This window comes from Camelina sativa, chromosome 2 (assembly GCF_000633955.1).
Source record: "Camelina sativa cultivar DH55 chromosome 2, Cs, whole genome shotgun sequence".
Taxonomy (NCBI): Eukaryota; Viridiplantae; Streptophyta; class Magnoliopsida; order Brassicales; family Brassicaceae; genus Camelina; species Camelina sativa.
The window spans coordinates 1619459-1645644 of NC_025686.1; the positions used below are offsets into that span (position 1 = coordinate 1619459).

Sequence of the window (26186 nt, forward strand, 5' to 3'; positions counted from 1 at the left end):
GAGAGGAAGAGGAGAGGAAGGTTTATATAGTAGTAGTGAAGGGAAGAGAGAGGGAAGTGACTCCGAAATTGTTGTCTTCTGACTTTACCATAAACGACTGCGTCAATTCTGGCCTTTGAGTCTTTGTTGACCCATAATTAGCTTTTGCTTTTTTATGTTTATTTAGTCAAAATTAGATTAGGCAAAGTGAGATTAAATCTTCAAATAGGTTTCAAAATGTGTGACTAATAATGAACTTTAACATAGTATGTTTTACACTTTAAAAAAAAAAAAAAATTTCTTTATATAGAAAATGAAAATTTTCGGATTTTTAGGTTTATTATATTTTTTTTTTGTTGTTAAAGTATATATTTAATTTTTTATATGACGAACAAAGAATCTGATTTCACTTGAAAATTGTAAAACTAAAGTTTAGTTAAAAGAAAAAAGAAGAACAGAAAACGATTATATACGTATATTTATATTTTAAAATAACACTTAAGTAAAATGAATATATTATACGAACGGTTTTAATGATTGAGGGCTAATCAACATGTAGACGTGTAAATTAGGCAAAGTGAGGTTTGAATAGATTATGAATTGTGTGTTTAGCATGTCAAGATGCCGTTGGTTAAAGTTCCTATACTTAGAAGAAGTATCATTAGATTAATGTTGAGTGGAACAGCCCCATTAAAATATGTAACTGTCGTATTATTTAATAACAATATGAATAAATACGTGTAATGTATGATATTTTCGAGGCGGTGGAGTTACTCTTCTTGATTGGTTGGTTCTCCTCGACGACCACTTGCAAGTTCTTCTCTGATGCGTGGTTTCGCGTTCGCCCCCAGCTTCTTGGCATCACACGACACACAGAGCATCTTGTTTCTTTTTTTCCTTGGTATAATTAATGGTTTCGCATCTTAGCTTGCATTTCTTTCCTGTTCCCATTTCTCGAGATGCTAGCTATGACTTTATAACGTTACTATCATTAAATACATAAAAACCAAAGTATGAATTACGTACATATAGATTACAAAATGATCATACCTAACTAAATTAATCAATCTATGGTAGTATAATGGTTTAAAGATTTATTTTGGGGTGAAAGAACCAAGGTTGCAATCATTCTACTGTGTGATAATTTTAACAATAGTTGATCCTTACAAAAGACTACGATAAGAATATCCAATCTTTTAGTACATGTCTTGGAGATTAATTTGGATAATTAGTCCGGAATTTCTAGTTACAAAAACCTAGATGACCGATCATAATTAAGAAACAATTTTTTTTCTTATCATTGACAATAGCTTGTAATGTCTCTTAGCTTTTAGTTTCATTTTGTTTTTCCTGTGCGCTGTTCTTTGTAATATCTTCTACTTATACATATTATCATGTAATGCCAAAAAGATACTACTATATAGTATGAGGAGGCTATGAGCAAAGAATAATTTAAAGCTTTAGGGTAAGGACAGGCTGTAATGTTAGGCGGTTGGTATATGAACTGAGAACATGTCGTTTGGTTCGGTCCATCTATACACCACCAGGAAAACATTCGTGATGTCTTTTGCATGTTCTCTACCTTTTTGTTTTTTTTTGGGTCAAAATCTCAAAACTCTTCTTACCAGAAAGTTACTTGTCATGTGAATTTTGAATATGAAAAGATATTAGTATATATTTTACGGTTTCGTATATATGACATTAAAATAATCGTTATCAAGTAACCAATTAAAAAAAAAACTGAACTCAAACCATCCAAATTTCCTAGAGTTTTGCATTTTGTAAATAAAAATATTTGACACTGGAAAAATAAACGGGCCAATAAATTAGTGAAAAAACAAATCGGTGATACCACTCAATCCGACGCTATGCTTAATGGGCCTGTTATCTTCATCGATATCTGTAGTTGCTTTGATAAACTTGTTACATAATCGATAGTTCGATACCATTAAAGCAGGAGTATGCTTTTTTTTTTTTTTTTTTTTTTTAAAAAANCAGGAGTATTCATGTAATAATTTTTAGTAATCATAATTATTAATATATTAGTATATCATGAAATTAAAATTTTCTAACCATTTAAATTAAGTCAGAATCCGCGCGGGTCATTTAATACCTGATTAGTTATCCGATTTTCTCTTCAAATATATTTATTATGTATTAAATTAATCATAATTTTACCTAAATTAATTAAGGAAAACAAATACATCATATTTTAATAAGAAAATTTTTAAAATACATAATAAATCATATCTAAACTTCTTATTCTTTATAAATATTTTAGGAAAAAAACGAAAAAACAAGCAAAGGAGATTACAATTAATATATGTGCATATCTTTTCTCACAGTTTTAGGAAATAAATTATATATAAAAAATATGAGAAATACACAAAATTTAATTATGTTCTTACCAAAATTTTTAGAAAATAAAAATTGTCTAATAGTTAATTATTTAAAAGATAACAGTTATGGGACATAAACAATTTTTATGGGTAAAGATGCGATGAAACAGGATGGGACATGACAAAACAGGATGGGACGAGATGTCTTTGCCATTCTAAAATAGTTATGTGTAGATTATATATGTGCAATAATCCAAACTAAAACCAAATTAAAATATTATATTTGGATTTAACAACTTTAAGCATACCGCTATCATTTAGAAACTACAAAATGATCATTGTATATCTGTTACCGTGCAAAGGATTAACAATGTCTAAATAACGTACTTATCTAAATATGTTGTAATATTTACAATGTAATTAAACCAAATATGCTACTCAACATTATTTAAATTTTCAAAATTATAAAAATCACATAAACCAAAATATTTTATATATTTAAAATATACATAAATTAATTACAACATGTGTTATCCCTTGATGTAACACCTAGTAATGTTTGTAAATCTGATTTACCTCTCTAATAAAAAATATTGTGATCATTATTCATCAGTCAACCCTAGTACAATAATAGGTTGAGGATATATAATTTGTATACACGTTGTCATTGGAAAATGATTAGTGGCGAACCATTAATTAGTGCCAAAAACTATACTAGTATTAATTTGTGTCCGGTTTAGCACATTTCAGATTATTTTCAAAATGTTTCTTAAACTATACATTAGACCCACGTAAAATAATTCAACTATTATTTTCGTAACTAAGTTCATTTTTAATGGTTATCTTTAGGAAAATACAGTAAAACCTCTATAAATTAATAATATTGGGACTAAGACATTTTATTAATTTATAGTGATATTAATTTATCTATAAATTAATAATTATTAATTTACACTATAAGATAATAATAATTAATTTATAGATATATTTTTAATTGTTTAAATTTTTAAAAATTATGAATTGAGACAATTTTAGCAAAATAAGATAATATTTCAATGTTGTAAATTTTATGGTTTATGAATTGAACTTGTAATATTTAGAAAATATTATTGACAATTAATAACAAATACTATAGACAAATTGACTTATACACATGACATACATAAATTCAAATTTAAGAATAGTATCAATTTTCCTATTTTAATAGTCTTTCAAATTATTAAATTGTAAATGATGCATATATATAAAAATTGAAAACTTTAAAATTTAACTATTTTTATGACATGTTAGATATAGTTATAGTTTGAAAATACAATATTACAACTGTTTATATAGAAATGAGCTTTAGGAGAAATATACATTATTATATCACTATATATATATATGTAAATTTTACATGATTATTAATTTATGATATTATTGGGACCATATTTTACATGGGGATTTCAAAAAAATTATTATCTTATTAGCTTATCAAATTTTGTTAATTTTTATACTGGCCGGACTTGGAACCAGCAAAATTTATTAATTTATAGTGTTTATTAATTTATAGAGTATTAATTTATAGAAGTTTTAGTGTAGTACTATTAGATGGTAGAAAATAAATTTGGGATTAAATTAATTTATTTTAAAAGTTCAAGAGCGGATTTAAGAATTCAATCCTAAAGTTTGGGGCCTTTTCAATATTCAAAAAATAATATTGGGCAAAATCCGCAAAATTAACGAGAACTTTTTTTCAATTTTTAAAAATTAAATTTTGAAAAAGCCATAAAGCTTTCAAGGGAAGCCATTGATGCCTGGGGAAGAAGAAGAAGAAGAAGACTCTTCAAAATGCTCGCGCGAACTCTCTTCTGAAGAAGACCATAGAAGCATTTTTTCTTCCTCAGTCTCATTCCCTTTTCTTCGAACTAATACTCGAAGACGACGATGGCGAGTAAGCTCAAAGTCGACGAACTCCGTTCAAAACTCGCCGAGCGTGGACTCAGTACTACCGGAGTCAAAGCCGTTCTGGTATGTATCCCTCTCTCTGAATCGATTTTGTATTGAACTCTTCTTCTCTGGTTCGTTAATATTTCGAATTTGATTTTGGGTGTTTGTTTCGTCGTGTTTGTAGGTAGAGAGGCTTGAAGAGGCTATCGCAGAAGACACTAAGAAGGAAGAATCGAAGAGCAAAAGGAAAAGAAACAGAGACTCTTCTTCGGATGAGACTGATGAATCGAACAAATTGATTGCAATGAGCCAATTTCGTGGGATGATTGTGAAGGAGTTGCGTGATGAAGCTAATAAGAGAGGCTTAGATACAACGGGAACCAAAAAAGAACTTCTTGAGAGGCTCTGCAATGACGCTAACAACGATTCCAATGCACCAGTCAATTCTGGTAATGTGAATTCGTTTATTTGGTATGGTATGGTTTGTATGGAAATGTTCTTATTGTGTTTTGTATTAAAGGGATAGATGAAGAAGCTGAAGATGACAACAATGGGTTTGAAGAGGATAAGAAGGAAGAGAAAATTGTAACTGCGACGAAGAAGGGTGCAGCTGTGTTGGATCAATGGATTCCTGATCAGATAAAGAACCAGTACCATGTTCTACAAAGGGTAAGGATTTGTGAATTTAATCTTTGAGTTTTGTATCTTATTGTGTTCATGAATGTGGGTTAGAAACTGGGGTGTTTGTTGAATGTTGTAGGGTGATGATGTTTATGATGCTATCTTAAATCAGACAAATGTCAGGGATAACAATAACAAGTTCTTTGTCCTACAAGTCTTAGGTCAGTCTTCCAAGACCTTAAAAAGTTAATTTTTCCTTGTTAGCTTCTGTTTTTGCTACTTTCCAAGATTAATAAGACAATAGTTGTCTTGTATGAGTATCAGAATATCTATTGAAGCAGTTACAGCATTTGATGACTCTTTGTCATTTTTCATGCTTCTCTCTTCTTCATTGTGCATTTGTGCAGAGTCGGATACAAAAAAGACATACATGGTTTACTTCAGATGGGGAAGAGTTGGTGTGAAAGGACAAAGTAAGTTAGATGGGCCTTATGACTCGTGGGATCGTGCTATTGAAATATTTACCAATAAGTTCTGTGACAAGACAAAGAATTATTGGTCTGATAGAAAGGAATTTATTCCTCATCCCAAGTCCTATACATGGCTCGAAATGGATTATGGAAAAGAGGAAAATGATTCACCGGTGAGTGTTTTGGAGTCCTTTCTTAAAATTTGTTGTGTGGTATGATCCAAAGGATCAGCTGCAATGAGGTTTTGAGTGCATATCTACTTTTTTTGTTTTTCAAATCGAACTAACTGTTTTTTCCCCTGTTTAATTGCAATTGTAATTTTTCGCATTGTTCAAATGTGCACTTACTCTTAGTTCACAATTCCTTTTACTCAGGTCAATGATATTCCCAGTTCATCTTCCGAAGTTAAACCTGAAAATTCAAAACTAGATACTCGGGTTGCCAAGTTCATTTCTCTTATATGTAACGTCAGCATGATGGCAGAGCACATGATGGAGATAGGTTCGTTAGTCTTACTTTTATCACTTCATATAAATGAGAGTATTCATTGGCAAAATGAGCAGTGGTTGAGATTCCTTTGCTTTTATGTCTGATACACTATATCTTTGTTCTGGTCTCCCTTTATCTGAGTTTGTACGTCCTACCTTTTATCCTGTCTTTTTGTTTGTCTGTCACAATCCTCTTACATATTTTCAAAATTTGTAATTGAAGGATATAACGCTAACAAATTGCCACTTGGCAAAATAAGCAAGTCCACAATTTTAAAGGTAAAAATAGCATCTGTTTGGTCTCATTTCTGTAAGTTATAGCTTGTTGTGATATCACATAATAGCTTCTCTTTGATCTATCTAGGGTTATGAAGTGTTGAAGAGAATCTCGGAGGTGATTGACCGGTTTGATAGAAAGAGGCTTGAGGAACTGAGTGGGTAGGCATTTTGTTAATTGCTAGACTATGTTTTGCTTTTAGTTGATTACATAACTGTTTCGCACAAAAGAATTTAGATTTCAGCTAGTCTAACTTTGTGTCATTGTTGATGCAGAGAGTTCTATACTGTGATACCACATGATTTTGGTTTTAAGAAAATGAGTAAGTACATATGCATTTTTACATCTGTGCTAAAGTTTAAGATTATATTATAACGGAACATTCACTAACGTCTAAAATTCTGAGCTGTAACAGGTCAGTTTGTTATCGACACTCCTCAAAAGTTGAAACAGAAAATAGAAATGGTAATTCTTTCTACTGTCCTACTTGACTAGTTTTGGTCTTCAGGAAATTAATGGTTGGGTGCTATATGTTTTGTGTTGTATGTAATATATCACTTTATAATGTAAGGTTGAAGCATTAGGTGAAATTGAACTCGCGACAAAATTGTTGTCAGTCGATCGGGGATTGCAGGTAAGTCATCAGTCAGTCTATATGAAATAGACTCTGTGGTATAGTTCCCTAATGATATGACAGAAATTTTTTGCAATGACTATAGGATGATCCTTTATATTATCACTACCAGCAACTTAATTGTGGTTTGACGCCAGTAGGAGCAGATTCAGAGGAGTTCTCTATGGTAATTTTTTGTTTTGTGAACTTTGAATGATCATCTTTGATACTTGAGTATTACAACTTGTCTGTGTTTTAAACCTTTTGCTGTCTACTCCTTAAAACTTAAAATCAGGTTGCCAGTTACATGGAGAACACTCATGCAAAAACGCATTCGGGATACACAGTTGAGATTGCTCAACTATGTAAAGCTTCAAGAGGTGTTGAAGCTGACAGATTCCAACAGGTATGTTATGGTATTTCAAGCTTGTCATCAGTACTATACATATTATTCTGATTTTTCATTTGGGCACTCTGAGACTTTATTTTTTCTTGGTAGTTTTCAAGTTCGAAGAACAGGATGCTACTCTGGCATGGGTCACGTCTCACTAACTGGGCCGGTATTTTATCTCAAGGTAACAAGTTTCTCTGTTTCTTTTCTGTCTCTTACTGTCCCCTTTTTTTCCTTCGTTGTTGAGGGATTTTCAATGGCATACTAAATATAATAACTTCTATGAGGCACCAAACAGGTCTCCGGATAGCTCCTCCTGAAGCGCCTGTAACTGGTTACATGTTTGGAAAAGGGGTTTACTTTGCTGATATGTTCTCGAAGAGCGCAAACTATTGCTATGCTAACCACGGATCTAATGACGGCGTTCTGCTCCTCTGTGAGGTATACTCTCTTCTTCTCTTATTGCTCATTTCACACGGAAATCAACAAACTCCTATTTATCAACAGGACCTCTTTATCGCATTCAACATAACTCCCTTTCTGTTTCGTAATGATATAAACTTCTCTAGGTTGCTTTGGGAGACATGAATGAACTCCTATATTCAGATTATAACGCGGACAATTTACCCCCGGGGAAGCTAAGGTATGGTTCATATTTCACACAAGTTCCTTATAAAACGCTATGAATTATGGGTTAACGGTTTATGCACTGTACATATAAACACTGATTTGTAACTGAGTGATGGTTACAGCACAAAAGGTGTGGGGAAAACAGCACCAGACCCATCAGAGGCACAAACACTAGAAGACGGTGTTGTTGTTCCACTAGGCAAACCAGTGGAAAGTTCGTCCTCCAAGGTTTTTTTATTGGTTTCCCTTCAACACATTCACAAAATCTTAGTAAAACTCTCCCAAATTGAAAGTCAACTTTGATTTTTATTAACTTTTTTTTTGCAGGGGATGTTGTTGTACAACGAATATATAGTCTACAATGTGGAACAAATCAAGATGCGTTATGTGATTCAAGTCAAATTCAACTACAAGCACTAAAACTTTTTATGTATAAAGCTTTTGAACATCATCAAACTAATGATCAAAATCCCAACAATTTTATCTGTTAACAAAGTATTCGAGTAGCTTTTGTAATTTGGCTTGGGATTTTGTCACCTAATGATTTGAAAGTTTTATTCCACTGCTTTTCAAACTCCCCTAATCAAAATTTGCACCTAAGTTCTAAGGTTTTTGAAGAGACAAAAAACGGTTTAACCGTACATTGGTCCGCAAAACCGTAAATCATGTCTAATTTTATCCGGTTTAATTGGTACAAAATTAAGACACTCTGAAACTAGATTTTTATTAGTATTTAAAGGGCAAAGAGAAGCCCTACGAAAAATTCTCAAACCGGAGCTTGTCCAGAAAAAAAGAAACAGAGGCAGCCATGGGAGAGAAGAGGAGATCTACTTCGAAAACCCTAGGCAAGAACAAAAGGAGGAAAGGTCCTCATTTGCCTAACTCTATACTGAAGACTATCGCCAATGAGAAACGTCCTTTGAACTCTGACGAAGAAGACGACGAGATTGATTCCGATGATGCAATCGTCGATTTGTATGAGTACGAAGAAGGTGTCCCTGAGGAAGAGTCTCGGAAAAACAATCGCTACGACCCCGTCGTTAACTACAACTACGAGCTTCCTGAAGATTTCGAGGTTTCTTTCTTTCTCTTACGCCGCCACTGTATAAAATTGCAAGTTATTAACTTTAGTGATAACACAATAAGAGTTTCCTTTAGGGTTTAGGAGTTTGGTTTTTGGTCAATTAGGGTTTTTGGTATAAAGGAATTTGCTATAACCGTTGGTGAGTTGAAATTGAGAGTTAAAAATGTTTCAATTGATTGATTTTGGTAGTGGGAGTACTACTTAAGACCTTGGTAATATGTATGTCATACTGATAAATTGTCTATATCTCGATATAGGATGAAAATGTGGAGTCAGATGATGATGACGAAGGTGGGAACAGTGACAATGAGGAAGGTGAAGGTGATGATGTTGTTAGACACACACGGATGTTGCAAGCTGTCACTGGAATGCCAAGTGCAGCCTTTGATGGTAAAGACTGAGACTTTCTTCACATAGTTTCGCTTTTATCTTCTCTTCATTGTATTTGTAAGCTGTGTATGTAATAATGACCTATGATGTTAATCAGGAGAGAGTAAGAGAAAACCTGTACTCTTCACTGAAGCGTATCCAGAGTCTGAGTTTAATCCAACCCGTGATGTTCTGGAGGGCAAAGGTCTCCTCACAATTGACGAATTAATGGCGCCTATTGAAGGAAAACCTGGGTTTAACGAACTAGAGAAGAGGATCTCACGGATGCAGAAAGATGCTCAAGCTGTTGTTCATGCTCCTCTGCCAAAGCCAGAACGAGAAAGACTGGAACGCAAAGCTGTGAAAGGACTTGTTGACAAGGAGTTTAATAAGTGGGTGCATATGGTTAAGAGGAATAGGGAGGCACCAACTGTTTATTTCAACCAAAATGTCAGTTTGGGGTACTCTACAGTTGGCGCAATAGCATCAGAATTTCAACCCAGGACTGACTTTGAGAAGAAAATGGCTTCTGTGCTCAATGATAACGAGCTTGGGGAGGCTCACGATGAAGATGGCGCTAAGCTTCTTGAATTGAACGAGGCAAGTTCCTCTGATCTAGTTCTTTCCTGCACGCATCTTATTTGACTTATAAAATAATCTGGCATGTCACGTCATTGAAGATCGTTTATCTGATGTAACTGTTTGGATTACACTTTTGATTGGCAGGTGTCAGTTGAAGACCAAATCAAGTACCGTGACCACATTGCCAAGATGCGGAGCCTGCTCTTCCGCCATGAGCTCAAAAGTAAACGTATCAAGAAGATTAAGTCTAAAACTTATCATCGCCTGAAAGGCAAAGACCTGAAGAAATCAGCAATGGGAGCACTAATGGACCCTGAAATGGCTAAAGAAGAGGCTATGAAGCAGGAGGCTAGACGAGTAGAGGTGACTCTAAAATTTCTTCTACCTGCACTAAATTTCTCTTCAAGACACTGTCAAGTAGTAAGTTGTCTTGTTTGTTTGTGCTTATGCAGGAACGGATGACGTTGAAGCACAAAAACACAGGAAAATGGGCCAAACGCATGATAAGCCGTGGACTGAATGTGAAATACGATGGAACTCGGGCAGCTATATCTGAACAACTTCAGATTAATGCTACTTTGTCCAGAAAGATGAACTCCACGAACGATGGAAGTAGCAGTGATGAGAGCGACGATGAGGAAGAGTTAAATGATGGTTCAGACCAGGATACTCCTTCTAAATTGATAGCAAAGGCCAGAGAGAAGACACTGAAAACTGTAGAAGATGATGAAGTACCCAATTCTGGTCTTCTTTCATTACCTTTCATGGTAATTCTTGATTTGCTTTCTCAAAACAATTTTGATTGTTTTACTCTGGTTTTTCGTCATTCGTTAGACTCAGTCTAGTGTTTTTGGCTTTGATTAGGCTCGTGCTATGAAAAAGAAAAACGAGGAAGCTATTGAAGGAGGTAAACGTGCACTTGAGGAGTATGAAGAGTGGGAGAATTCTGGTGGAGAAGAAAATCCTAAAAAGACTGCTGTTGTTAGTGGCAGAAGAGTATTTGGTGCCACCGCTAAGGTCGAAGCTCCAAAAGAGTCTAGAAAGGACTCGGACAATTTTTATGATAACAGTGATAGTGACAATGATACGGAAGGCATAGAAAATAATGACCTAGGTGCTGTTAGAGATACTGCTTCACCTGCTAGAAACACTGGAGCCATAACAGAGACTGAGGTACCACTGGTTTTCTTGTTCGGTTAGTCACAATGGTTCTCTCTTTCTCCCTTTCAAATCCCTGATAACAATTGTTTTGTTTAACTTTTTTTTTGTAGAAGTTTGATGATGATGTTGAAAATCCAGCTTCTAAGACAACATTTGATGTTGCTTTGTTTGCGTCAGGCTCTTGGAAGAAGGTTTGCTTTGACAATTTTCAAATCAGACTTCCTTTCCGTTTATGTTATCTTTTAACTTCTTTTTCTATGTTGTACAGATGAAAGGCTGCCAAAATGCAGAAACCAAAAAAAAACTAAAGAAGCATGTACCATATTCAAAGGGCCAAGATAAGAAGGTTTCATTCTTAAAACTAAACCAAACCTTCTGTTTATCCTTTTCTTCTCCTCACTTGGTGTTCATTTTTTTCGATTCTTTAAAATTATTAAAGGAATCTAGAGATGACGAAAGTGAAGATTCCGAGAGTGAAGCAGAGGAAATGGTTGATGGGATTTTGACATCAGCTTCAAAGGAAACCTATGAAATTCCTTCTCAAGCAGAGCTTATACAACGTGCTTTTGCTGGTGATGACGTAGTAGATGAATTCGAGAAGGAGAAGCAAGAGGTTCTAAATCAGGAAGTTCCTGAACCGGAGAAACCGGTTCTAGTTCCTGGTTGGGGACAATGGACCAATATCCAAAAGAAGAGAGGTTTACCTTCATGGATGGTTAGGGAACATGAAGATGCAAAGAAAAAGAGAACGCTAGATCTCAAAACAAGGAAAGACGCTCGTCTCAGACATGTTATCATATCAGAAAAAGTAGATAAAAAGGTCAGTGTCTCTCGCTTGATATCCCAATTCTTCTGTTCGTAATAATCCCTTCATGTGCTAACATTATCTGTTTTTTGACAGGTTGAGAAACTTCATACAACGACTCTACCTTTCCCATATACATCTAAGGAGGTTTTCGAACACAGCATGCGCATGCCTATAGGACCCGAGTTTAATCCTGCAACTATTGTTGGATCTCTAAACCGACCTGAGGTTCCTTTTCATTTCTCTGTTAAACTTACTATTTCTTTGTTAAACTCAATATGTTCCATTTATTTTGACCTTGTGGGGAATAAATGTGTGTAGGTTGTGAAGAGAGCTGGTGTGATAATTAAACCGCTCAAATTCGAGGAAGCGAATCCAAACGAGAAGGTAGATGATGAACACCCTCGAAGCAATCAGAAACAAAACCCCAAGAAGGGTGGTAAAACCGGTAAAGGTCAAAGCAAAGGCAAGTCCAAGCAAAAGACAAAAGCTTAGCTCCAATATTTTAGTATTCTCAAACTTGTTTACACACAAATTTTGATCCAAAAAGTTTTGCTTTGTAATTTGTCTTATTTATAAAAGATACATTTTGTTTCGCTTCATCAAAGCTCGTCAAATCCTTGTTCATCTCCGTCTTCTTCCACTCTTTGAAATTCTTGTCTCCATGTCTCCATCTGCAAGACTTTAACAATCAGCTGAGATGATTAAGTATATAAGGGAGAGACCTCACGCGATATTACCTGATCATCTGAAAACTTGAGCTGTTGGGCGATAAATAGGACCGAGTCATGGTTTGCTGGTGACTGTAAAACAACGCCTAAACTCGCAGCAATCTCTTCATACTTAACAATTTTCACCCGGAAACCATTGCTCATGAACAGTTTCTCCATCCACTTTGTCAAATCCGGCTGCAGTCAACACCGCATAAGGAATCAAAACAAAAGATTGATACTTTAAGGTAGAAGTCCAAAGATGGTTAAGAGATGAAAGTGACCTGGAGTGTGATATTTGTAGGAAATTCTCCTATTAGGTAGCATTCATTCATGGCCAAGCTACTAATGGCTGATAGAATAGCTTCAAAACCTGATTGTGACTCAAGAGGTAAACCCTGTTATGAATAGAATCAATCATGTCAAGTTGTCAACATATAACATTCATGTCAACTGCATGGAAAAGGGGAGATTTGACAAATAACACATATCACCTGCATTGCCCATATACTCGGCCGATTCCCACTAAAACCTTTTGAGCGTAACTGTTGCTCTGTGTCCCCTGATTCCACGGGTATATGAAAGAATAAGCAACTTTTAGGGATCCTAGCTCCCACACCTGAATCAATAAGAGGAAACAATATCAAACCATGAAATGAAGTATGACTAAAAAAGCTAACAACACATGTATTCTTGTAGTAACCAACCAAAATATCTCTGACAAACAAAATGGACGCTTCAAAGCAAAGGAAAGGCACAAACCTTGAAGCTTATCAGATGCAATTTCAAAAACTTTTTCTGGTGATACATCAAAGATCATAGTCGAAGTTGGCCAGTTAAGCCTATAAGGTCGAGTATCCATACCATCTGTGAACAAGACAACCTACAAAGATGTGATTTACATTGTACGATTCTAAAGAGACAAAAAGAAGGAAGTAAAGTAACCTGCTTTAGCCCATCAATGCGTTTAGCTATTTCTAACAACTTGTCATCGATAAACTTTGTTGCAAGACAGTAATGTTGTTCTTCATGGATGTCCAATTCCTTCTTTATATAAGGAGGTAAGAAGCAAGCGGCATAAGGGTCGATGAAGAGAGGCTCTGCGTGTAGAAATTATAAAGCTTTTAGTCAAAATTTCTTAGAGAAACTATTTGATCAAAGCTACGTATTCGACGAAATGCCTAAGAGAAGGTCAAGATACAAAATTTAGCTCTTTGTGGGAGAATCCTATAGAAAATGAAATTGAACTCTATTAGTAGAAACTATAAAGAGAGAGAGATGGCTGGCCTGTTCGATTTGTTTCTCGCAGACGAAGAGAAGCTGAATCTAGAGCTGATTGAATCAAAGGGTCGTTCTCTTCTCTGCGCTCTGCTCTCACCGAACGAACGGCGGAAATCCGATTCCGACAGCGACGGAGTGCGGTGGCCGGAAAGTGTAGAGGAGAAGGAACACATAGACTCTGCATCCGTAACAATGTCGCTGAGTGCTGACTTTGGGATGAAGAAGAAAGAGGCTAAACACCTCTGATTGACCCAGAGGGTTCAAATAGATTATTTTGTCAGCAAACCATTTCATAAAAAAACTAGTGGTTAAAATTTCTCGTTTTAATCGAACAATGTCATTTTAACCACCTTTATTTACTTGGAATGCAACATAGTTAAAACTAAAAAGTAAAGTGGTCTTTTACGTCCATAAAATATCAATAATTTCACGTCAACGTAGGACATTGAAACATATCATCAACTAGCCCTCTTCTGGCTATATATTGTGTAATGTACATACAAACGTTATGATATTCAAATATCACCTCCCTCCGGAGAGTATAGAATCAGCAATCGAAGTTCCACCGATAAACGTGGCTAACTCACCAAGTCCGTGGTTGATTCCCAACGTCATCCCACCCCCACAAAAGTCAGACGGCGAAAAATCTGGTAACATTGCATCTCCTTTTAGATAATGTAACACTTCTCTCATTGTTGGTCTAACTTGTGGATTGGGGTGAGCGCATAACAAACCTAGCTTCAAAACCATTTCGATCTCTCTCTTGTCATACTCGGACCCTAGTTTTGGATCCTTAGCATCCATGATGTTTTCCTCTGTCCAAAACCCAAGTACCCAATCCACGAGCAAGACCCTCTCACCGTTCTCTTTCTGGTCGATAGGACGTCTACCGCATGCTACTTCTAGTAGGAGCACCCCGAAGGCAAAAACATCAGTAGCTGTTGTGGCCCGTCCTGTTCTGATGTAATCAGGGGCTAGGTATCCCCATGTTCCAGCGACATGGGTGGTTTGAGGATCCAACCCGTGACCGCACAATCGAGCTAAACCGAAATCCCCGAGTCTCCCATTGTGCTCGGCGTCTAACAAGACATTGCTGGCTTTGACGTCACGGTGAATAACCACTTGTTCCCATTCCTCGTGGAGGAAGAATAAGGCAGAGGCCACACCTTTAATGGCTTTAAACCTCTGTTTCCAGTCGATTGTTACCTCCGGACTATTGTACAAATACTTGTCTAAGCTTCCATTGGGCATGTAATCGTACACCAGAAGAAGCTCGTCTCTCCGGCGGCAATATCCCAAGAGAGGAACTAAGTTCCGGTGGCTCATCCTACCAATACTCACAATCTCAGCAACAAACTCCTTCAACCCTTGTTGGGATTCGTTCGAGACTCTTTTTACAGCGATCGCCCTTTTTGTTGTCCGCATGAAACCTTTGTAAACCTTACCAAACCCGCCCGATCCAAGAAGGGGCTTCTCCTTGAACCCTTTGGTGGCATAGTACAAGTCCTTGAAACTTAATCGGTTTTTCCCAAATTCTTTTTCCCAATCTTCAAGCTCCTCTGCAAACTTTATCCTCCTCCTCACAATGAAGCGCCCCAGAAAGACTAGCGATATAATAAACAACACGGGAATCACCAAGAGGGAAATCAACGGCATCCAGTTCTTGTAGAACTTGTATATTCTCGTAGGCCCCACCCACGGCAACTTCGGGAGTTTCGATAAGGCCAATGGCGGAGCTTCACCCTTCAACCTGAAACTCCACCCGAAAACATAATGTTCCGACAGAATACTACCGGTCGACGAGGAGAAACCTACGTACATATCTTGCAGAAGAACCGAAGTTAGATCTCTGACAATAGAAACAAGCGGTTTTCTAGGTTTAACCTGCCTGAAGGGAGCCATCGTCACATTGATTCGGTTGGTATATCCATCGTAATCGACCCAAACTTGCATCCGTTTACGACCGTTCAAAGTCAGATTCTTAAACTGACCTTTCGTGTCCCAGTACCCAGCCGGTGAACTTTCCACTGACGTCAAGCTATTGATATTGATTCCGACATGGTTGTCGTCCGTATCATTGAACTGAGTACTCCGAATAGTGTCTAATTCGACAGCGAATACATGATTAGAATCATTACCGTTGTTGCCGATGTTGAAGAGACCGAGGTACTTGCTGGGACTGCCGAAAGGGAGGCTGGAGTTAGGAGCGACGACAAAGGCCAAGCCGTGGCCGCTTAATATATTGATCTCTGGATTGATAGCGAAGACAAAGGTTGTCGAGAAGGACGAAGCAGTGCCGTTTGGAGAATCTTTGAACCGGATTGGTTTCGTATAGAAGGCGTGACCAGTACCCTGGATATTTGCGTTGGCTAGCACCAAGAGACCGTTTGATGTGACTGAGGCAGTTCCTTGGGTGGATATATTATTATTATATCTAAAAGTATAATAATACTCGGAAACGAATCCATTGTAAATGAAGTCGAGAGTTTGGGAAGAGGACATTAGGGATTGAGAAAGTAGGCTGAAGAAGAAAATGGTGAAGAGCTTCATGAACATGGCTCACTATTACTACCTTTTTTGTTTATTGTCTCTGGTTCAGAGATATTTTGATTTTATAAGACATACAATAGTAATATATAGTGTGAAGAGAATGTCTAAAAGTCGTCGACGAAATGAAAAAAAAAAAACAAAAAACACAGTAAAATATACGGTGTCGAGAGAAAGTAGAAAAATCGTATTTTCTTTCTGGTCAATGGAAAAGTCGTCACATTAAGTTTCATAGAACCTCATGATAATAACGCTGGATCTCCTTCCACGTTTCATTTTGTCACCGATAATTCATAATAGCAATGGATGATAAAATCGAGTCCCTTGTCGTTAATTTTTTTTTTTAATAACTAAGAATTTGTATACGCCACTCATGTTTCAGAGCAGAATTATATGATCTCGTCTAAAACGCCACTCAAAGCAGCAACTTCTAAGTTTTTGCCAAAAATCTTTACCTGATCTATTTGGCTCTTGGTGGTTGTCCTTGTCGCTAATTCGACAATATCTTTTTCGTATTTAATTGATGTTCTATATAAAAAAACTTCTCACTTGAATTTTGAGCAAACAAGGTTTTTTTTAGTAATTTAGATTAGGTTTTAATTGGATCTTTTTTATAAAAAATTGAACACTTATGTAGACATATTCAAATAAAAAATGTAAGATCAGTTTGGAAATACACAATTTGATTTTGTATGGTAAATAATAAATCGCAGAAATGTATCACACAACGATGCGTAAAAGTAGCTGAGGAGGTAAGAAGCAAGGCGCGTACGTAAATGATCCTACAGTCACAAACTGACGAAATGCCCAAGGGAAAATCAAGACCGACAAATCAGAATTTCTGACGTGCTAGGAAAGTCTTCAAGAAATTGAAAAATCAACTATATGAGTAGAAGAGGAGATATTAGAGAGAAAGATTGCCCCTAGTCGATTGATTTCTAGCATATGAGAGATGCTTGTTGGGATGCAAACCAACGTTCATATCGGAATACTAGAAAAAATATTTTTAATATATAAGTTAGAATCAGCCCTGTATGAGATTTTTTGAGAAAGAGTCAAATAAGAAATCCGTGAGTACTTTACCACCTGTACCCCAAGCGGACAATATCATACTAATAGAGACTTGATGAAGGCTTAGAAAATCTAACAATTGGTATCCGAGTCCATGTTGAAATAAGTGAACCTAGGAAATAGGCCTCAATGTGACTCGATAAGAAGGTATCTCGAGAATACCTCGCGAATAAGGAGTACTGAGTCAATGGTAGCCAATGGTGACAAGATTGCACTGAGGGGGAGACCTAAGATTCACGGTCCTTGGTTTGAGGAAAAGTATTGTTGAGATGTAAACCAATGTTCCATATCGGAAGATTAGAAAAAAAGTTTATAATATATATACGTCAAGTCCAACCAATTAATTAGTATGAACCCTTTTGAAAAAGAGTCCAAAAAAATTCATGAGAGCTTTGCCACTTAGACTCAAAATAGACAATATTATACTAATAGAAACTTGACTTTAGATTAGAAAGCCCAACAAAGATTGAATCAAAGCAATGGTGGACGAGAAATATTTTTTACCGTACCCGGTCAAACATAAGTAAAAACATAGTTCAACATAAATATAAAACACTCTACAAAATTGAAAACAAAATACCTGCTACAAAACATCTTTCAATCCTTCATGTCTTGAAATATTTTCATCACAATTTTATTTGTATAGTTTTGAACACATCTTTCATAATAAAACAAACTAAACAATCATATAGTAATCGATCTCTAATCCAATTTCATCGATGTAATTTACAATTTTCATGGCTTAAAAACACCTCTCAAGAGTTGTAGTAGCATCAAGCACAATCAAAACTTCAAAACCAATTAACTTCAAAAGCTAGTTTATATTGCAATTTTAAGTATAAACCAAGAGAATCAAAATAAACAAATAATTGTTAGTGTTTATTATGGTAGATGATTTCATGTTGGCATCTTCAATATTACTTTTTATATAGTCACCGATGATTTGATTTGATCTTTTTCTACTTGTTCACAAGTTTTAAAATGGTGTATACGCTAGACCTAATATATTAATGGCAGTGTTCAAGAAAGCGCTAAGCGGGCGGCGAATGCCTAGCGTTTTAATATAAAAATTATTTATGTATGATTGGCGCTTTGAATGAGAGTATCTTTGTGCTACCTAATCAGAATTAAGCGTTTTAAAGAGGTTTAGATGTTTACAACATAAAAACGTTGTATATATGATCTATATATACATTTTCCAAGTACATTTAGCAAATAAATCCTGAAGTTGTCATTTATTTACAAAATTGCCATTGACATTAATTATTAATTTGTTTTTCATTTAATTAATTAATATTAAGTTTCTATTTTTGAAAACAAGATTTCTCATCTTAAATAAATTTTCAAAACAATTGGAACCATTCCCTTTAACATTAAGTATTAAGTTTATAATTGATTTAATTAATATTAAGTTTCCAATTTTACAAAACAATATTTTCTCCATACACAAATTTCCTAAACAATCGGTCTAACCAAGAAACGAATTGATTTTTGATCTTGGAAGAGGATCCGTGGCCGCGATTTTTGATCTCAACGCATTGATTTCCCCTAAAATATATGTTCAAAATCAAATATAAAATATATCATTCAAAAAAACTAACGGTATGATTTTAAAAGGTAACAAACATATTTACCATTCAATTTGATATCTTATTCAAAGAATAATAATAAAATGTAAAAGATATTGCTTGCTCACAGATTTATTTTTATTTTGTATTACGTATTCAAAAATAATTTTTACTTTCACGGGTTTCATATAATGAGTTTTTGCAGATTAAAAATCTTTGAATATGTTGTCTGACCCGCCTAGCATGACGGGTTTGGAATATAGAACCAATACTAAAACTATTAGTTTATCTCATATATACTATAGATTTGTAATCATAGTTTTGAAAATTAACTTATAAATTATTTAGTATATGAACTACAAAATATTACACATACTATAACACATTCTTAATATTTCAAAAAAAAAATACACATAAAAATATACACTAACATACTATATAGGCATATACCTCTGTTTAATTCTAGAGAACAAAACAAATCTAGAATTTTATATTCTATCTAATAACAAATTTAATGTAATTAGGTTATAAACTTTATAAAATGTAAGAAGAAGAAAAAAAATTCTAAACAAAATTATAAATTAATTAGATAAAAAGTTAATTAATTGAAAATTTGAAAACTAAATAAATTAAAAATTATTATTAAAAATACAATAATTTATAACTTAGTCCCGCGGTGTACCCCGGATGAAATCCTAGTATTATATATAAATTTATGTAAAATTATATGTTAGACAAAATAATAAATAATAAATCATAAAACCAATTTTAGAAAAATGCATTTATTTAATTTAGAATAATAACATATGAAAATTAATAATTATGTATATGAAAATAAAACTTGAAAAATCTAGATATATGTAGTCAAAAGTTAAAGATATATATTAAAATAATATTATGCGATTTTAGGTGGTTTAAGCGATCGTCTAGGTGTCTGCTAAGTGTCTAGCGCCTAGATTACCACCTATACCGTTTTCTTGAACACTGATTAATGGTGACTAACCAGTAATTATATTTTTAAAATAATATTTTAAAGTAAATAGTCGTCAAAACGTATCAACTAACCAGCAGCAACACACAACCATACACTTTTCATCCACTTGCATCAACCACTTATTTCAGGTGAAGAGTACAACACTGATATATGTAAACATGGTCCTCTATATTTTGTAGATACTTGCTTTCTACGAACGTTATGATATACGAAAATCACCTACCGCTGGAGAGTACAGAATAAGCAACTGTAGATTCAGTGGTAAACATGCCTGACTCATTAGATCCGTGGTTGGTTCCCAACATGATCCCACTCCCACGTAAGTCTACTGGCGACAAATCTGGTAACATTGAATCTCCCCTTAGATAATGTAGCACATGTCTCATAGTTGGTCTAGCTTTTGGGTCGGAGTGAGAGCACAACAAACCTAGCTTCAAAACCATTTCGACCTCGCTTTGGTTATACTCGGACCCTAGATTCTGATCCGTAGCATTCAAGATGTTTCCCTCCATCCAGAACCCAAAAACCCAATCCACGAGCACGACCCTCTCGCCACTTACGTGATCAATCTCGATAGGACGTCTACCACATGCCACTTCTAGTAAGAGCACCCCAAATGCAAAAACATCAGTACCGGTCGTGGCCCGTCCTGTCCTGATGTGGTCGGGGGCTAAGTATCCCCACGTTCCAACAATGTGTGTTGTTTGAGGATCAGACCCGTGATCACACAACTGAGCTAAACCAAAATCCCCAAGTCTCCCATTTAGCTCCGCGTCTAACAAGACGTTGCTTGCTTTGACGTCGCGGTGAATCACCACTTGTTCCCATTCCTCATGAAGGTAGAATAAGGCAGAGGCCACACCATTAATGACTTTAAACCTCTGTCTCCAATCGAGGGTTACCTCTGGACTGTTGTACAAATACTTGTCTAAGCTTCCATTGGGCATGTAATCGTACACCAGTAGAAGCTCATCTCTCCGGCGGCAATAGCCCAAGAGAGGGACTAAGTTGCGGTGACTCATCTGTCCAATACTCACTATCTCAGCCACAAACTCTTTCAACCCTTGTCGAGATTCGTTAGAGACTCTTTTCACGGCGATATCCTTCTTTGTCTTTGGCATGAGACCTCTGTAAACCCTCCCGAACCCGCCTGATCCAAGAAGGTTCTTATCCTTGAACCCTTTGGTGGCATAGTACAAGTCCTTGAACTTTAGTCGGTTCTTCTCGAACTCTGTTTCCCAATCTTCAAGCTCCTCAGCGAACTTTCTCCTCCTCCTCACGATGAAGCGCACAAGGAAGATAACAATCAAGAGAGAAATCAACAAGAAAGAAATCAACGGCACCCAGTTCTTGTAGAATCTGTAGAGTCTCGTTGGTTTTGAATTCCACACAGGCAACTTCGGAAGTTTCGATAAGACCAATGGCTGAGCTTCCCCCTTCACCCGAAAACTCCACCCAAGAACTATATGTTCGGACACAATAGTACCAGTTGCTGACGAGAAACCTACGTACATATCTTGCAACAGAACCAAAGACAGATCTCTGACAATAGAAACAAGTGGTTTTATAGGTTTGTTCTCTCTGAAGGGAGCCATCGTTACATTGATTCGATGGGTACGACCATCGTAGTCGATCCAAACCTGCATTTGCTTACCACTGATCAAAGTCAGATTAGTAAACTGATCTTTCTCGTCCCAGTACCCAGCCGGCGAACTTTTCACCGAGTTTAAGCTATTGATATCGATTCCAACATGGTTATTGTTCGTATCATTGAACACCATATTCCTAATTGTGTCAAACTCGACAGCGAATACATGATTACTATCGTTACCGTCGTTTGTGACATTGAAGAGACCAAGGTATTGGCCGAAGGTGGCCAATGGGAGGCTAGGGCTAGGAGCAACGACAAAGGCCATGCCGTGGGTGCCAACAAGTGGGGTCTGAGGGTGAATAGCCAAGACAAAAGTAGTGGAGAAAGAAGACACGGTGCCGTTTGGGGAATCTTTGAACCTGATTGGTTTGGTATAGAAGGCGTGACCGGTGCTCTGCATGGTTGTGTTGGTTAGCATCAAGCGACCGTTGGGTGTGAATGTGGTAATTCCTTGTACTGATATGTCAGTCGGTGGAGGACGGAAGCCATTGTAAGTGAAGTCGATAATTTGGGAAGAGGACTTTAGGGAATGACAAAAGAAGCTTAAGAAGAAGATGGTGAAGAGCTTGATGATGAAGAACATGTTGAAGTCTTGAAGAGTTTTTTTTTGGCTTTGGTTTAGGTATTTGAGTTTGTAAGAGACTATGCCAATTTATAGTGTACTCAAAGAGTGTGGAAAAGTCGTTTTTGTTTATTGGTCAAGGGAAAAGTCGTTTTGGCTTAACCTATATTAGAGGTCATGGTAGAGACTCACGAAGACGAGTGACAAAAGAAGCTTAAGAAGAAGATGGTGAAGAGCTTAATGAAGAACATGGCCGTGAAGATTCTTAATTTTTGTTGGCTTTGGTTTTGAGTTTGTAAAGAAACTATGAGACAGTTTATGGTGTACTCAAAGAGTGTGGAAAAGTCGTTTTTGTTTAACGGTCAAGGGAAAAGTCGTTTCGGCTTAACCTATATTAGAGGTCATGGTAGAGACTCATGAAGAAGGTGACGGATAATAGTGGTGACGGGCAATAAATGTTTTTACAGTATTTGTAATGTTGTGGTACAACGTGTGTTTGTCTCCGGTGTTAGTTGCTAATATGTATCACCTAACCAGCAACACAACTACTAGATATAGTTTGAAATTAATTTTGTTTCTATGAAATTACATTATATAAGTGAACTTAAGTTTGCATGTTTTTTGTTAACAAAAAAAAAAATTGAAATTGAGTACAAAGAACAAATAATGTAGCCACTAATTTTGTGATATACAAAACAGTGTATAAGACCAATTTTGGTTTCCTTAAAAGGGATGGTCTTTTCACATGATTGGTGTAACATTACTTATAATATAAGTACGTACGTGCTCCATAATTTCTAATGTAAATATATAAATATTAATAGAGGCTTCAATTGTCCATATTGTGGTACAACTTGTATACTATTGAGTGAAGCTGATAAGATGGTAAACGATAGCCATAACTCAAATTTCTACTGATTGCAAAAAAAAAAAAGTGTCACCACTCTTTTTCTCATGATCTCTTGTCCACGTTTCTCTCTTCTTGCTAGTTGTTTATTCGTTTCCAAGTTTGTAAGATAGTATGAGGTTATGAACTTAAACTTGTAAATTTTGTTAGACCAGAAACCAAAACATTTTATATGGGTCTCTTCCAAGTATTACTGGAACTAGCAATCTCTACATTTTGTGTGAAATATTTTACCAGTTCAATTATCAATATTTGATCAGAATATGTATTTACATGTTTCTATTTAAGAATTTTTTTTAAAAGAAAAACGAAAATTATACATATTAAGCTTTGGGATTTTATTATTTTGTATCAAATCACGTTTTGGTTTTGATGAAAACCATTTTGTGGTCTTTTTTTTTTTCAACAAAAAAATTAGCTCAAACGAACCAATTTGGTGGGAAATTGTTTACATACAAAACATGATGCGAGGAGGTACGCGCTGTAAAAACGAAGATGCAGCCAATATTGAAAAGAACCTCTTTTCTTATTAAGAATCACTTAAACAATCTTACAAGATATGTTTAATCAGATTTACACACAGTCAACACGACTTGTCACTGACCAATTCTTAATCTAACCAAAACTTGTTAAGAACCCTAAAAGCTTATTCCTTGGCTCCTACTTATTCTATGCGGCTCAAGAAAAACCTTAAACCTCCATACAAATATATAGATAGCTAACATATCACGTCGGCTAACATACTTTCCTAATGTAAGATAACCCCAAATCTTTTTTTATTTGATCTGATGATATCTTGCTAAACAATAAAGGAAACTCCAATATTCCAAATTGCCAAATATAATTCGCCACATCATTATAATTCCACGTTCATTACTTCATGCGCACAGCTTCTCCCAGTGTCTTACAGACTAGCCTTGTTCCACCAAAAGTCTTCATGCTTTCATTCTCCCCCTTTTTATCTGAATGTGTCAACTCAAGCTTCATGCTTTCAATCTCCTTAGCCACATTCAGCTACAACATCACCAATATGCATACTCTCCCCCAGCGTGAGTGCACATTCTGATAAAAACAAGGATAAAGACATATAAGCAGGGAGACACAACAAGCTTCCTATCATGCCTTGTACCAAAAATAATCCTCAAGAGCTGTTATGATATTCTTATGACCTTGCAACTGTTTAGATACAACTAAGACTCCTGACGATTCATCTTTCCTTTCATTACTAATGGATCTGGTTGATTCAGTTGTGATTTTTTCTTGTACTTGGGGTTCTGCAACAGGCTCCTGTAGAACCTGAGGTTCAACTCCAACATCTTCTTCAGTGATTATCTTCGAGAGATTGCAGCATAGGTTGATTTCCTCAGACTCTTTGCAACCTTGATCATACTTTGTCTCATCATTCTCGAAATTTTTATTGTACAAATCCTTTTTAGCCACCCAGACTCTAGAAAAATGAAAGGGATCAATAAAACACTTTCTTGCCATCCAAAGCTCCTTGATCTTGTTCTTAAACTTGTAACAGAAAGATCTCACATGACCACTTTTACCACAATGAAAGCATTCATAAACCCTTCGTCCTCGCTTGGATTTAGTCCAACATTTTCGCTCACAAGAAGATATATGTTGATGTCGTGTGTTCTAAGTTGGTGCTACAGGGGCTTCCTGTTGAACCACTTTTCCCAGAATACTGTTTCATGGGTTGAATTACTCTTAACAAAGCTCACTGATTTATCACGAGACAACATCTCAACCATCCCCTCCTTGTGATAACCCAGACCTCGATGTTGGGATCCCACAATTCCCATTGACAAGATCTCATCTAACTTTTTCCCACCATTGTTCAACATCCTGATTTTTTTATGATTCTCGTTCAGCTCCCTTTCAAGACTTGTTGATCTTTCCTTCTCCAAACCATAGAGTTCTTGAAGATTTCTCAGTTTTCTCTCAAGCAACTCCTTTCAGCAGGGAGTAGTTCCTCACCAATCAATTTTCCAGGCTTCTTTTCTTCCAGCATATTAACTTTGGCTTCTAATTTTAGTTTTTCCTTGACAAGTAACATCTTTTCATTACACAACTGAACCCAATTGTCATAGAGTACACAATAGCTCTCTTTTGAAATTGACTCATCATCATCATCATCTGAGCTCTCAGCAAGTACATCATCACTTTTAGCACTGTATGCAAAAAGATTCAACATTCTTCCTTCTTCTTCATCCCCATCACTCTCTGATTCTGAATCACTAAAGCTAACATATGCCTTATTATTTCCTTTCACCATGTTTGGGCATTCAGATTTTAAGTGTCCAATCCCTTTACATTCAAAGCACTTCATCTCTTTGCGCTTAACCATTGGACACTCAGGTTTATAATGACCAAAACCACCACATTCAAAACACTGAATCTCTTTTCTCGGATTAGCTTTTTCTTTTTCAGATATATTTGGCCTAGAACAAGACCTCTCTGTAGCACTTCGATTCCAGCAAGCTAATTCTCGTCCCTGTCCTTTTTCAACACGTTTGAGAGCTTTTCCAAAGTTTCTTGCCATCAAGGACATGTTATCTTTTATCTCTTGCAACTGATCACTCATGTCATCTGCCTTGAATGCAATTCCTTTACCATGAATTCTCAGTTCTTCAGCAACTTCCATCTCCTCTGATTTTAGCATACCAATGAGATCCTCAAACTTCAAGGTGTCTGTGTTGCCAGATACTCTCATGACTGCTTTATGAGCTGCATACTTAGAAGGTAGACATTTAAGCAACTTCTTAACCAGCTTGGTATCCTTATAGGTCTTACCAAGATTCTTTGCTTCATTAGCAATAGCACTCAATTTTGCATTGAACTGAGAAATTGTCTCTTTTGGATCCATCCTTAAGACTTCAAATTGTGATGCAAGTTGGTCTAATCTCGTTCTTTTGACACTTGAGTTTTTTTCATGGGTCTTATGCAGAATGTCCCAAGCATCTTTAGCTGATTCACAACCTTGAACAAGCTTAAAGTCATCATCATCAATAGCACCAAATATTGCATTAAGTGCCCTAGCATTATATTTAGACAAATTCTTTTCTTCTACCGTCCAGCGTGCCTTAGGTTTAGTAATCTTGTCACCAGCTTCGGTTTTCTCATAGGGAGGTTCCCATCCTTCTTCCACTGC

The 26186-nt window shown here is 35.9% G+C and overlaps 6 protein-coding genes across 8 annotated transcripts in view; 2 read left to right on the forward strand and 4 right to left on the reverse strand.

Annotated features, from left to right (window-relative positions):
• LOC104714036 (poly [ADP-ribose] polymerase 2-like) lies at window positions 4088–8283 on the forward strand. 2 transcript variants are annotated; one of them, XM_010431274.2, is made up of 18 exons: window positions 4088–4328; window positions 4432–4696; window positions 4768–4916; window positions 5008–5089; window positions 5276–5511; window positions 5713–5839; window positions 6050–6105; window positions 6191–6264; window positions 6379–6425; window positions 6519–6568; window positions 6675–6737; window positions 6823–6903; window positions 7012–7122; window positions 7216–7291; window positions 7406–7548; window positions 7677–7750; window positions 7860–7965; window positions 8065–8283. In XM_010431274.2, exons 1-18 carry the CDS (start codon window positions 4245–4247, stop codon window positions 8155–8157), a joined length of 1917 nt encoding a protein of 638 aa, XP_010429576.1. In that variant the 5' UTR covers window positions 4088–4244; the 3' UTR covers window positions 8158–8283. The 2 variants fall into 2 exon arrangements, with proteins under 2 accessions (XP_010429576.1, XP_010429584.1); XM_010431282.2 differs by having other exon boundaries at window positions 4774–4916.
• Window positions 8490–12338, forward strand: LOC104714059 (U3 small nucleolar RNA-associated protein 14-like). 2 transcript variants are annotated; one of them, XM_010431306.2, is made up of 11 exons: window positions 8490–8812; window positions 9079–9211; window positions 9309–9790; window positions 9917–10135; window positions 10225–10539; window positions 10637–10945; window positions 11044–11124; window positions 11202–11279; window positions 11373–11753; window positions 11835–11966; window positions 12060–12338. In XM_010431306.2, the coding sequence occupies exons 1-11, from the start codon at window positions 8546–8548 to the stop codon at window positions 12231–12233; spliced, it is 2571 nt and encodes an 856-aa protein (XP_010429608.1). In that variant the 5' UTR covers window positions 8490–8545; the 3' UTR covers window positions 12234–12338. The 2 variants fall into 2 exon arrangements, with proteins under 2 accessions (XP_010429608.1, XP_010429615.1); XM_010431313.2 differs by having other exon boundaries at window positions 11047–11124.
• LOC104714052 (putative S-adenosyl-L-methionine-dependent methyltransferase MAV_4873) lies at window positions 12220–13972 on the reverse strand. The gene is made up of 7 exons (XM_010431293.2): window positions 13736–13972; window positions 13394–13548; window positions 13211–13331; window positions 12943–13067; window positions 12733–12846; window positions 12479–12646; window positions 12220–12412 (listed from the first exon to the last, which is right to left on the reverse strand). The coding sequence occupies exons 1-7, from the start codon at window positions 13911–13913 to the stop codon at window positions 12341–12343; spliced, it is 933 nt and encodes a 310-aa protein (XP_010429595.1). The 5' UTR covers window positions 13914–13972; the 3' UTR covers window positions 12220–12340.
• Window positions 14130–16316, reverse strand: LOC104714073 (L-type lectin-domain containing receptor kinase IV.4-like). Its single transcript, XM_010431324.2, has one exon. It carries the CDS (start codon window positions 16283–16285, stop codon window positions 14252–14254), a length of 2034 nt encoding a protein of 677 aa, XP_010429626.1. The 5' UTR covers window positions 16286–16316; the 3' UTR covers window positions 14130–14251.
• LOC104714081 (L-type lectin-domain containing receptor kinase IV.4) lies at window positions 19927–22415 on the reverse strand. Its single transcript, XM_010431336.2, has one exon. The coding sequence runs from the start codon at window positions 22141–22143 to the stop codon at window positions 20125–20127; it is 2019 nt and encodes a 672-aa protein (XP_010429638.1). The 5' UTR covers window positions 22144–22415; the 3' UTR covers window positions 19927–20124.
• Window positions 24966–26186, reverse strand: part of LOC104747145 — a 1994-nt gene continuing 773 nt past the window's right edge. The window contains exon 2 of the mRNA XM_010468724.1: window positions 24966–26182. Coding sequence (XP_010467026.1) covers window positions 24966–26182 — 1217 coding nt within the window. The remainder of the gene's footprint in view (window positions 26183–26186) is intronic.